This window comes from Melopsittacus undulatus, chromosome 6 (assembly GCF_012275295.1).
Source record: "Melopsittacus undulatus isolate bMelUnd1 chromosome 6, bMelUnd1.mat.Z, whole genome shotgun sequence".
Classification (NCBI taxonomy): domain Eukaryota; kingdom Metazoa; phylum Chordata; class Aves; order Psittaciformes; family Psittaculidae; genus Melopsittacus; species Melopsittacus undulatus.
In genome coordinates, this window is record NC_047532.1 from 62551508 (window position 1) to 62565486 (window position 13979).

Consider the following 13979-nt stretch of genomic DNA (forward strand, 5'->3'; position numbering starts at 1 on the left):
AGCAGATCTACCCTGGTTTAGATCTGAGTCTCTGCTGGGATCTGCATCGATGAGGGTGGAGCCCTGGAGAAGAACAAGTATTTCCCTCCCTTACTACTTCTTCTGTTCAGGTGCCCCCTGGCAGGTTTGGATAGGACAGAGGAGCTCTCATGCGTCTTTCAACAGAGGGAGGCTGAAATGGCAGCCTCTGGGGACACAGCAGCATCATACAGGAGAATGATAGAGCAGCACATCTTAGGCTCTGCTTCTCCAGGATATTTTTGGTGTTGATGAAAGATCCCCAGTATTTCTAGAAGCATCAAGCTAAAGCTCTTTGCAAGGAAGGAATAGCAAATACTCAGCTGTGGTACACAAAATGAAGTACAAAAGGTAGAATCTTTAGAGTTTAGGGAAACAAACAGTCTCCTCTGTGCTAATGGGCAATAGCAAAGCACAGATTCCTACCTCTGCAAGTCGGTGCTTGTGACCATTCTCCGTTTGTACACGTGACATAATTTCCACTCGTCATCTGAAAATTGCTTTCGCATTCAAAGTGCACTCTGGCACCGGGCAGATACCTCTCCTGTTGAGTGCTTGTGATGTGTGCATGAGGAATTTCAGGTGCAGAACCACACGTAACATCTGAAAAGAGCAGTAGAGCAGCAGTAACATGAAAATCACAGGCATTGCATTCCAGAGCATTATTGTTCCGAAAGAACAAAAGCAGTTTGTGTACTATAGTTAATTTTCTACAGGTAGCAAAGTAAGACATTATGGTCTTCATTCTGCTCTGCTAGAAGAATAGTCACACAACACTATTTTTGCCTAGAGCGACTAAAAGAGGAAAGCACTGGCAGAGATCCAACAAATGCGCTGACTGGCGCCATAGAGCATCCTGTGTCAAAGCACTGTAGAGTGAAGTGATTTATTTACTGCTTGAAGGTAACTTTCAGCAATCAACATGCTTAGTGATATGAACATAAGACACATTACCCCTCCAGTTGTCCCCTCCTGTGCAGCCAGCATCCATCCCTCCATAATCCTCTGCCTGCATAATTTCAGCAGAGGCACGAACTTCAGCTACTAGCTTTTGCCCACAGAGGAAACATTTCTTTGCTGATAGGCCCTGCTTTTTGTTTCTCAGGAGCCAGAAAAAGAGGAGCTGTAGCAGCCCATCCAAAGCAAGTCACCTTGTGCCTCTATTGGCCAGACTCACCTGCTGCCCTAGTTGAAACTATTTTAATTTACAAAATGAAAGACCAAGAAGGATCATGGACTAGTTAGAAGCAGAACCTATACCTTCACAAATGGGCAGTGCTGTCCAATTTCCTTCTCTGCAAATAATTTCGGGGGGGCCAACAATCAGGAACCCCACATCACACTGGTAGCGGATTGTTTCACCAGGCTCATAAACTTCCTTGTTTCTGCCTTCTGCTTGAGCATTGGCAACTTTTGGAACACTTCCACATGGCATTTCTGTAAAGATACAGAAAGCTGATGCTTGTGCTAATGTGGTAGACATAGACACAGTGTACTGTTTGCACCAAACAGAAGCTTTAGTGAGGTTTTAACATCATCATAGTCATCTGCTGACAGTGGATTTCATGTAATAGGTAGCATGTGGAAAATTAAATAAATCATTCCCCTAAACAGGCATAGACTTCAGTCACTGAAATATTTAGATGCTGTTCCTAACCATGCCAGGCAAAATTTTAACAAAGAAGTCTTCTGTCCCCTACTACACTGAAGAGGTTTCCACCACTGGAGCACCAAAGCAGCTCCTATGCTTTAGTGTAGTAAACAGAACTTTGCATTGTGAGGATGTGCCCAGGGCCCAGCTGGCAGAGATATGAACTGAACATAGCTTGCATGAGTACGAGAGAAAATTTAACAGCTAAACTGAACTCAAAAAGTCAGTTTTATATCCAATCAGGACTGGTCTGAAGACATCCATGAGGCTGATAAGATTCCATAGCAAAATAAGGAGTTACTGGCACTTACTATTGAACCTCCTGTTTCAAATTATTACTATTTCATGGCTAAATGCACTTAAAAAAAAAACAAACAAGTATTTGTTGATATTACCCAAGCACGTAGGAGCTGAAGTCCAGCTTCCCATAGAACATGTTATCTCCGATGGTCCGTCTAACTTGTATCCAGGACGTGCAGTGTACTTAAGTCTGGCACCAGCCAGATAAATTGTTTTCCCTTCTTTTTTAATTTTTAAGTTTTGATTTTCCAGCCTGGGATCATCAGCACATTCTATGGGTTGTGGTGGCAAACAGGGTCTTTCTAAAACATATATGTAGAACACACTGATGAATAAATGTAAGACAATATCCCAATGGCATGTGCTGTCTTAAAAGTGGAAAGAAAAAGAAATAATCCAAACCTAAGTTAATTGGCTTGAAAGGAAGATGAAAAAGTAAATAACACACACAGAGCAAAACTTTTCTCTCCCTCCTATGTGGTGTTTCTCTCTTTTCCTTTCAACCAAATTAAAGCCATTTCCAGTTCAAAGCAAAGTGGTAGTTACAGCTTAGCATGAAGGATGGGAAACATTGCATAGGCAGAGAAGTAGAAGAGACATTATCTTGTTTGGGAACACTGAAGGTGAGTTTCTAGAATGATAGCCATTAAATTTTTCCACCATAAATAAAGTTATACCAAGGTCCTGTGGAGTTTTGTGATGACATGAAAATCAAAATCAAAAAGAGAAATGATGAAGTATTAGAATGTATTTCCCGATACATGGATTAAATTTCCATGAAGCTCAAAAACCTGAAAGAGAAATCCCAACTCCAAACCAACGATTGCTACTACTGTAACTGAATCATAGATAATGCTGGTATTTTCAACATACTATTAAAGGCTGTCAGTCAAAAATGTGCTAATCCATTCTGCATCATACTAAACAGACAAATAAACACACAGCTCTTGAGGGTCTGCCTGAAAGTTGCATTTCCCCACCTCAGACAGATAAGTCTGTGTACATGAAAATATTTACTCTCCAGCAGTTGGCTAACTGCACTTTCTGTAGCAACTTTGTTCTATTGTTTTTCTGAAGTTACCTGTTCATGATAATATTAACATAAACACTACCATTCCCCTGTTGACGGTAAATGCATAACACAGAAATTGATAACAAAATAAATAGGAAAAAAGAATCCGCTACTGACCCACACAGTGAGGTGGTGATTGCCATTTCCCTTCTATACATGTTATTTCATTCATGCCAATGAGCTGGAAACTCTTCAGACACGAAAAAGCTACTTTACTCCCATTCTTGTAGTTTCTTCCAATGGTTGTCTCTTGAGCATGAGGCAGCTGAGGTGGAGGTGGGCATGTGCTCTCCTCAGCTAAGGACACATACTCGTGTTATAACAAAACATAAGATAAAGTAGAACAGTTCATTGCAGATTACAAGACAACCAGGAAAACACTGGCAGCAGATAATTCTTCAGCAGCTATCTCAAGCTTTCATTAATATCAATCATGATCATTTTTTTTCTGCTTCGGAAATGCCACAGCTGCCTTCGGATGCTTATGTGCTTTCTGACTTATAGAAGACCATTGCCTACACCAGTTGGAGCTGGAGATTTTTGTAGTCTTCCTTTCCTTTACAAACAGCTGCACACTCTTGTGTGCTTTCCCTGTTCCTCTCTATGGTGAGCTACTTTAGGAAAACTGGACCAGTGCTTGAGGTTCTTGTTTTGTTTTGTTTTACTTTGTGGTTTTTTTTTTTTTTTTTTCTTCAGACTTATCTGGTAACAGAGCTAAAATCACAAATGGAAACAAAGAAGTAAACTTCAATTTTGCCACTCAAGGAACAAAGGGCTGCTCCTACCAAAGGAGAGAAAAAGGGAGGGAAGACGGTAGATGTTGGAGGGAGATCTGAAGGAGACCTCCAGCACTTGGTTTGCTGCTTCTAGTGGCTCCAGAAAACTGAGAAGATAGGGACACTTGTTTTTGAAATGGAATGCTCCCTTGAGTGAGTGCCCCTCTGTCTACTTCTCCCACTTCCACGCATCATTTCCTGTGAATCTGGCATAATCAAAGCAGGCAGTGAGGTCATGATTGTTTCATAGTTATGCCTTCTACAGGCAATATTCTGCCATACAGGGAAAAATAGGAGAAAATTAAAGAAACAAACAAACAAAAAAAAAGCAGCAAAATCAGGACTAGAAAAACTTAGAGTGTTTCCATGAAATAAAGGAATTTTAGCCTGAGCTTCCACTATGTGCTACTCTCATTTGCACCACAGTAAAGACCTTTTGAAGAACTGAGCTTAAATTTGCCATTGCGTCTTTCCTCACATCAGAAGTGGCAGTGACAACTGTTCCACTGTCAGAGTACACATAACTAAGTTGGGCTCACTAAAGCCATGCATCCCTAAACCCAGTTAACCATTTAAATGATTGCCATAATTATTCATTAGTATCCCTTAGCGTATCACTGAGTAAGCATACATACAAGCTTATATGTAGGCATTCGTATTTCAGACTAGTGACACAGCAACACTAAGAAGGTTTAATACTAAGCATTTATCATTCCTCCATAAAAAGAAGAAATTGTGTGCAAATCTAAACCCATACCTGTACATTCAATCTCTGGTAACCATCTTCCAGACACGCAAGCTGCATTTTTAATCTTTCTGTCACCTGTTGTGCATGCATAACGTATAACTCCAGGGAACCTGGGCTCTTTTTTTGACTTGTGAAGCTCAACACCCATTGGAAGAACACACTGAGGGGATGGATCTGAAAAAAATCAACAAAAAGAGCAAAAACACCAAAACATACACATGCATTCTGTGATGAAGAGGTCATCAGTTTCCTAATGCATGTTCATGTGAAAGAGTTATGTTTTTTGCTGCACTGTGAAGTAACCCCTAAGATTCCTAGATTACAGGAACAGAATGATTGCTTGCTTTAGATATCTAAAGATGAGGCTGCTCCATCTCACAAAGCATCGATTTTTATGCTGGCAGTTTCCCTTTTGTTGGGTGCAGTAAACAATACAAAACCTAACAAACCTTTTCTTCCCTAAGACTATAAAACTATAGTAAGATGAACAAGAAGCAGCTTGTAGAAGCAGGAGCATAAAGGAAGTACTACTCCACATTGTATATGCATTGGGTATCAATCTCCCGTGGAAGTGTAGCTAAGTCATAACTGTGTCTTATGCCCTCTACCAGTGATTCTGAGAGTCAGAACACAAGCTAATTGTGAAAGCTCATCAGACCGTGTTTTGTGCCTGATTCAGACCTCAGCGTAATTGTAAATAAAGGCACAGTGTTCTCAAATCACTGATGAATACAAAGTGACTTCAGAAGAAAGGAGGAACCAAGAATTGAATATATATGTTCTGTTAAAGAAAGACAAGCAATTGGCTGGAGTGATTTTTCACAGACAAGAGTTATTCTTGTCCAGTATTGATTTTTTCTTAAATTACTGACTCTAATGTATTTTTTTTTCTTTTTCTCAGGAAAAGGCTTTGGTTTATATCTGTGTAAAAGGCATTATCTTAATTCAACTTATGCACTGCAAAACTAAATGGAAAGATGTGAAGAAAGAGAAAACTACTGATCAGAAATGAAAAGGACTAATCCATATAAAAATAGTGAGGATGAGATAAGCCTAGCACACTTTGGTTACTAATGTAATTTTTAATTCCCAGTAGGGTTTCAAAAATCAAAGTAGTACAAAGAGACATGAAACTACAAGTCATTAATGCAGCAGGCATGCTACTTTATTGCAGGTATGTCCCAAAGCTTCTGAAAGGTTGTTACTAGGGAGGAACACTGGAAAACAGGTAAAAGCCACCATACACCAGGATGTACACCTGTACACCTATACTTGATTTTACACACTGTGCAAGTGTCCATTCCCTTCACCAAACCTACTCAGAGTGCTTACAGAGTTGTAGGTGTGGAGTCTTTCCAGGATGAAGAACTTACTTGAGATGCATGAATCTATAGTAGCTTTGGCTGTGTATTGATAGCTGAAATCCTTGAACTTTTAAATAGATCTATGTTTCACTCAGATCTGAAATATTACAGAAATATTATGTATGGATGTAGCATACCAACACAAAGCGGTAAAGGCTTCCATTCCCCATTAAGACATTTTATTTTCATCTCCTCAGAATTGCCAGTGCCTTCTTTACATCCACACATTACTTCATCACCATGGGAAAACTGTGTCTGGTCTTCCTGATGAAGAACAACATTTGGAATAGAGGAAGGAGATCCACATGGAGTTTTGTCTTCTGTAGAAAACGGCAGAAATATTGCACAATAATACTGGAGTCATATATGAATACTGAAAGAACTTAAATAAAAAGGTTTTTTTATGTGTCAGAGAACACATAACTAAGTCGGGTTCACCAAAGCCGTGCATGTCTAAATGCATATTTAAATAACTGTATTTGCATTTCATGAGGCAAACCTACTCCCATCAGTTGTAACAGCAGCTGGAGTATGCGTATCCTTTAGTCAGTGTACTAAATTGCTCTCCTGTTTTTTCCCTTCTTTTTCCATCACTGTGGTAACTCCGCAGCATGCACCACAAGTACTTTCAGCTAACAGTAATTTCCCCAATCTGTTTTTCATTGGTATATAAACCCTAAAGTGTAAGAAAACCTTCAGTTAATCCAGCTCACGTGGATCCCTGAGTGGGATCAATCCAGCTCACTTGGATCTGATCAGTCAAAATTATATTTGATTATCCAACTACACATTTGTAATGTGCACCTGCAGTTAGTACTATTGCAAGAACTGAAACCCATTGTATCATCACTTAGAGGGCTGCAGCACTGTCACCTCTGTGTGACAACAGGAAGGTTCCTGCTTTGGGCTGTCAGTGTTGCAGTGGTAGTGACAGCACACATGAGGGCAGCAAGTGAGTACTGGGTTTTTTTGAACAGGAAAAAGGCACAAAAGGGGAATAAGGGCGTACGCCTGCTCTGGATGTGGGAAAGACCCATGATAAACTCAAACACTGAATCTGAACAGCCCTGCACTCAAGTTGGACCACTCTTCTTTCAACCCTTTGCTACACGCCGAACAGTTTTTATCGATCAGTGTTGCTCATAGAAGATGTGTCAGAATGTATATGTATAAGGACAGAGTACACCAGTCTATAAAACCTGCACCTTTTGTTGGTTGTGCTGTTAGATCATCCTGCACCATAAGAATGCCCTGAATTGCTTTCTGTATTTACAGATTTTTGGCTTCAGTATTCCATTCTACTTTAACTCTGAGATGCTGTCTGAACAAACAAATAGTAGTTTTGCACAAGCAGTTTTTTAGCTCCTGCCATTAACATTTCTACCCTCAGGTTTGATGTACGCTACCTAATGACATCACAGAAAGTGGGTACTTTCTTCCAGAAAAAGGGTAAAATAAGAGAAAGTGTGTATATAACAATTGCAATTGTATACTATAAATTGTTTGCATTACGTAGATATTCTGTACCATTTACATATTTATAATTATTCTTTTTCTTCCTATAATCACAACAACCATTTATTGGACTGCTAAGATTTCAACTATATTACTAATAAGGTTTTGGTTTTACCACATAGTGTGTATTTATTTTTCAGCCATAATGTGATTTTGAATACAATGTATTATACCTGCAAATATGTAATTTTAGTTGTGAAAATATCTGTGAAGTATTAGCCTACAGTTAATTACAGACTTCTCACAAGTATGAGTTACATAGATTACCAATGCAAGAGGGAGGAGATGACCACTGTCCGTCAACACATTCTATTTCCTTTGATCCAACCAATTTCAGTTCAGTGTTGCATTGATATGTCTTTCTGTCCCCATGATGAGACCGTTTCACAGAGGCATCAGCAATACTTCCATTGGTAATCTCAGGTGGAGGTCCACAGCCTTTGGCATTCACTGAAATCAAGAGATCAAATCTATGCTCTAACATATACTAACTCAGTATTTTTAGCACAGCTTTATGTTAAGTGCAACATAAAATAGATTGAACTTGTAGTTTAAAGTTAAGAAAAATCAGTAGAAGAGGTTAAACAGGTCATTGGCTTATGCCTTTGAATATCTGGATTTGTGTTGGGCTGGCGATCACAGATAAGCATCACCCTGGCTCACTATACTCTCTTATTTCCATATACTGTCAATTGCCTGCTATGATAAAAGAAGTGGTTGATAAAACCAACCCAGTTTTTTAATAATAACTAGTTCTGTGCCGTCTCCAAAACAGCTTTTGTTCCTTCAGTGTCATGTGATCAGAAAAAGGTACAGAAGGTACAATGTCTGATGAGTATCAACATTTAGGCAGTGGCGTACTGTAACACATTTAGGATACAGTAAGAGATTACATTACCCAGACTAATCACACCTGGTGCCACACTGCACATTATTTCTGCTTTTTTAAAAATAACTAATTTTTCACACATCACAGTCAATAACCTGAGCAGAATTTTGCACAATTCATTTACCAGCTCACTTTCAGTTCTTGCCAAACTTCAGCTGGTGTAACTAAAGCTAACTGAAAGTTCAGCATTGAAAGTTCAACTGTTCAGAATCTTTCACATAGAACAGCAAAACATATTAAATGATCCAAAGTTCCTGTCCTTTTAGAGGCAAAGATGGGATAATTGTTCCTGGCAGCAAGACTGGTTTATAGAACATGTCCACAGAAGACTTTAGGACCCAAGCATTTTCATCTATTTCCTACCAAAGTTAACAGAAGAATTACCTTTACACACAGGTGGTGATGGAAACCATCCAAAGTAATAGCACTGAGTAGAGGCAGGTCCCACTCTCACGTAATTGTTTGTACAAGTAAATTTCACAACATCTCCATTGTGGTATTTACCCTTCTTGGGAGAAAAGTCTCCATTGGGCAATGTCAGCATTTCACATTCAATTGCTACAAAGACAAAATATTTGAACATATAATGTACACCTTACAAAAAATAGACAAAATGCTACTGATTAGAACAGAACAAACAAAAAATAATCTGTAAGAAAAAGTTTTCACGAAATATATAGAGAATTACACAAGTACAACAATATTCACCCTGACACTGGGGCTCTGGATTCCATTCACCATTTATGCCACACCTTGTGGTACCAATTGGCATATTTTTTGCAGGTTGATATCCCTCCCAACATGCATACTCAATTATATCTTCAGGCATGAACACAGTTTTATCTGCGTGGTAATTCAAAATGTCCACATGAGGTGCTTTACATGACTCTGTAGAATAAAACAAAAGTTAGCATATTTTGTGATCCAGAAACACCATCCTTTGGAAGCACCATTTCTGTATGTGCTCTAGTGTGTGCTAGCCTACTGAACTACTCTGTATATTTGAAATATTAGAAGTTCTGCATTGTCAAAATATGAATGTAGAGAATTGTATGTAGCATATTGATAGATCTATTACATTACTTTTCAGAAATATGTGTGTAGAAATAAAATCTTGCATAAACAGTTCCTCCTTAGATTCAGTCCCTTTACTACATATTTTCATTATGATTGATCGGTGTCATAGCAAACAGTACTCCTGTTCCCCACCAACATTTGTGAGTGGGGTAGGAAAAAAAGGCACAACATCCTGGGTAAAGGCAACCTGAAATAAAAGGACAAGATAAAATATCAGCTAAAGCTGGTCAATATTACAAGCCTTGGTATGATAACACAGGGAGATTAAGTCTCATCTTTCCTACGCATGTTCAGGAGAAGAAGAAGACCCGAAGAGGAAAAAGGCAACACCAGCATGGAAGTTTTTTCTGGTCAAAGCACTCGGGTGTTTTTCACAAATGGTTCTTTTGACACTGGGGCAGACATACCCATAGTGCTTTTTATGCACAGTGATAACATATTTTCCAAATAATGAACCCCATTTTTCTCCAGTTTGGCCACACTTGAAGAAAATTTATGGAAGAATCCCTTGGTTCACAGGCATTTCTTCATAAATCTTCCATCTGTGCAAGGTGAGAGAAATGGGAGTAAATTTGGGCATATATACCATGTGTCAGGTAAGAATCACTGGTGAGATCAGTGATTGCCACCTACTTTATGCTACAGAGGTGCAAAAAGGCAGCTTGCCCAGAAGATAGTAGATATTTTCCCACCTTTGTTGCTCCCTTTATGTATTCTCACTTTACTTCCTGAAGCCCCAGAAAAGCCAGCCTCTGGAGCACCAGTCACTGGTTTGAGTCTCCCTCTGCCCAGTGAAAATTCTCTCTAGATGACAAAAAGCTGTGTACATCACATCTGTGCCTGTGACGGTGACAGGGAGCTCTGCAGACTTTACACTACTCACTGCTGCACTTTGGAGCTGGTTTCCAGCCATTCTCTCCACACTCTGTCACTCCTGTTTCTCGTAATTCTGGAGCTACAAAGCCAGTGTGACAGCGGTAATTGACTTTCTCCCGTATATTATATTCTCTCTTTTGCGAGGAGAAATAGCCATTGTCAAAATAGGTGGTCTGGCATTTTTCTGAAAGAGACAGACAGAATTTGCTGTGAGGGTGGTGAGGCACAGGAACAGGTTGCCTAAGGAAGTTGTGAATGTCCCAACCTTGGCAGTGTTCAAGGTCGGGTTGGACAGGGCCCGGTCTTGTATTCTTAAAGAAAACTTCCATAGTATGCCAAATTCCTTACTAATAAACCAGTCTGTGAAGGAGTTTCTTCATTTTCAGACATCAACACCGCAACAAATAGCAATATTTGACACTAGTGAGTCAAGTAATTCAAGATAGGGGGAAAAAAAACACTTTGAGGAACACTTGATATATTTCAATGTGAGGAACAGAGTTAATGATCCTTTACTGCAAGAGCTGCAGAAGTTTAAACTCCGTATCTGTTTGCGGGGGGGGTTACATCAGTGATACCCACAATAGCCGAGGAATCACAAGGTTTTACTTTGCTATCTCGTTGCTATCTGAAGATCTCAGTGGGAGGCAGCATGAAACATTCTGTAGTCAGTGCATCTTTCAAGGTGGATTTTTTTCCTAAAAAAGTATTTTTATAGCTCAAGAAGTCAAGTTGAATTTTCTTTCTATGAAACCATTATCCAAAGTATTTAAAGTCACTGTGAGACATTCTAGCAATTTCAGGCTTGATGTTAGTTAGGAACAAAAGCTGGAGTTTGGAGAGGTAACCTTCCTTTTTCCCCACCCTTCCAGTATGGTGCCAACTAGAAAGGAAGCAAGAGAAACAAGGATCAGGTGGCATGGTGGGAGGCTGAAAGGAGACACATTGCAAGTAAGTTGTGCAAGGGGAATGATTACTATATTATATTACCATGTTAGAACAAGATTTCACTACTGAAGACAAAGAGACTGTGGCTGCCATCCCAGAGCTTAAGAGACCTGAATGGGGCACATGTGGATATTTTACAGGGTTACATTGTGCATGTTTGTATAGAGACTGACCTCAGCTGCATGCAGGGACTGAGAGCTGCACAAGACAGTTGAGAGAATCACAGCATTGTGTTCCAGTTTTAGAGCCCTAGACTTAGAGTGGTGATGGATTAATGTAGGTGATGTGATGATAGATTTACTGGCTTTAGCTAGAAATGGCAACAAAATACAAGGACACTCACTTTTACGGATACATCTTGGACGAGGTGACCAGCCATCCTTCGTGCATGTGACTTCCCCATCTTCATGTTCAGTCTGATAGTCATCACTGCAGATATATTTAACTCTTTCACCTTCCTTGTGAATGTTTTGGCTACTTGAGAAATAACCATTTTCCAGGTGTCTGGCTTGACATGTTTCTAAAGAAGGAAGGTAAGTACCTTTAATCACAGGATGTTTGGCAGCAAGAAGCCAGGTAAATTAATTCTTAGGAACAAAGCAGAAAACAGGCACCCTTCTGTAGCCGTTGAAGGCTACCAGAAGACATTTGCATTCAAACTGGAATGAAAGCATGTTTTGCTGCACTGCCTTAAGATTAATGAATCACATCAACAGGACTGCAAGTCACTACATAAGGTGCTATGAAGTGGTCTATTAAGCAATATTGCTTACCTAGTTGCTCATAAGCATGCTCAGCTAACTTCAGTGTCATGTTCAGAGTCATTTACATGATAGTTGGCTCTGGTTGAAAATGCTGATGTCTGTCCTGAGTGATTTTCAGCACAAAGAAGGTGGCTGAAGCAATACTGTGGCAATAATACTAATACTATTACAGTCTGGGTGCAGTTCTAGGGGTCAACTAAAGCAGTTCTACTTTAACAAACTGTTCTTTGTTATGTCCTCTGCTCCATTGGCACAATTTCTTATGCATAGACCTTTGATAACTATGACAGAATTGAGCATATAATGGAAATGCACTTACTGAGGCATTTTGGCTCTGGATACCAGCCTCTTTCAGAACAGACCATCCGGACCCAGTATCTTCCACTCGGAGTTGAATAACCAGTATTGCAGTGGTAATCAGCATGCTGCCCAAAACTCATTGGAAAGTAATAGCTTCTGTAGTACTCCAGTGAGCCAGTTAACCTGCCATTTTCTATAGCAGGGTAGTCACATGGTTTCTCTTGAAACAGAATTTAACAGCAACAATATCAACACATGCACGACAAAATGCTCAAGACACAATTCAGATTCATCATCATCAACTGAGTGTTTTCTGAAACTGTCAGAGACAAGACTGCACAACTTGGCAGATCCTAAAGAGAGCAGGAATAATCACACTCTGCTTCTGGTGTCTTTGTCAGTGCTTATGCCTGTGCTGTTTCCTTCCAACTCCAATGAAACGAACAGAAATCCAGCTAATTCATGAGACTAAATCTAAGTACTTATTCTATATGGTGAGATGACACTGTCTTTGTAGAGTGTCTCAACTAAATTTACTATACTGACCATGATGGCAGCCCAAACAGCTAGCTCACATATACACACTGAACAGTGGATTCTTAAAACTGAGATGACTCCTGTCACCACTTTAATTTGTAACTTTTGGGACCCTGCACCAAAAGTTCTTCCTAGCTTTTCTCATTTTTATTTTAAAACTGTAATGTTTTTCTTTTGTTGTCTCATTTCCTCAAAAGAACTGACCTTTTTCAGGGACAAGTCAAGGATAGAAGGGGGAGATTCCCAGGTTTCATTCAAGTTTATGAGGGTGTCCTACTTGGGTATGGCAAGTAGTTTCCTCCTGAAGCCAAAGCCTTCATGCTGGGGCAGAGGAGATCACCCACTGGACAGACCATTCAATAATGACTGGTCTCAGAATGACACCTTAGTTTTAGTATATAGAGATAAGTTTAATACAGATACTAACTGCACTTTTTTGGAGTAATTCAAATAATCTTATGCAAAGGTTCATTCCCAAGACAGCAGGGTTTCTTTCAGATTCTAAGTTTTCCTCCTATTTTTAGGGACCAAAGATCAATGAGTGATAGCTCATTAATTATCAAATTACTTCCTGATTTATTTAGTCATTAATACTGTGCCTACTGGGCAAAACTATCATTGTAGTTAAGGAAGTTTAAGCCAAGAAGGAACTCATCAACAATCAAGAATATCATGTTTTGTTATTTGACAGGCTATAATAGGTAGAATAAAACTGTGATTGTTAATAATGTACCAACATACAACAGCAAGTAAAAGTCTAAAACTGTGAAAACTGTGATGAAAGATAGCTCTCAAACATTATCTATGTTCTGTTTTGGTTTGGATACTTTAACACTCACTATGTTCTCTTACCTTGACTGGCTAGCATGCCAGGTAGGCCATAAACCTTCCTGACAGGGAGCTGACTATAGCACATTTTAACATATACTTTACAAATACAGTAATATATAATACCTGTGTTTATAACATGATGTAAATGTAGATTATACCCTTGTTTCTGCAGCTGATTTTTCCACCACCAAATGAAGCTTTACATCACAAAGAAGCATAATGAATAAGCAGCTGTTTCTCATGCTTCTTCAGTTTTTCTGTTGACCTTCTTTTTACTGAAGCATTTCCAACAATGCTACACATTGAGTCTTCA

At 39.3% G+C, this 13979-nt stretch overlaps 1 protein-coding gene across 1 annotated transcript in view; it reads right to left on the minus strand.

Moving 5' to 3' along the window:
• The window catches only part of LOC101870692 (complement factor H), a 33054-nt gene that overhangs the window by 4832 nt on the left and 14243 nt on the right, over positions 1–13979 (minus strand). Inside the window, exons 8-19 of the mRNA XM_005140965.3 lie at positions 12318–12518; positions 11578–11754; positions 10294–10470; positions 9042–9221; positions 8718–8891; positions 7712–7894; positions 6067–6249; positions 4575–4739; positions 3159–3338; positions 2065–2271; positions 1279–1455; positions 445–621 (exon numbers count right to left, since the gene is read on the minus strand). Of these exons, the coding sequence (XP_005141022.2) occupies positions 445–621; positions 1279–1455; positions 2065–2271; positions 3159–3338; positions 4575–4739; positions 6067–6249; positions 7712–7894; positions 8718–8891; positions 9042–9221; positions 10294–10470; positions 11578–11754; positions 12318–12518 (2181 nt within the window). The remainder of the gene's footprint in view (positions 1–444; positions 622–1278; positions 1456–2064; positions 2272–3158; positions 3339–4574; positions 4740–6066; positions 6250–7711; positions 7895–8717; positions 8892–9041; positions 9222–10293; positions 10471–11577; positions 11755–12317; positions 12519–13979) is intronic.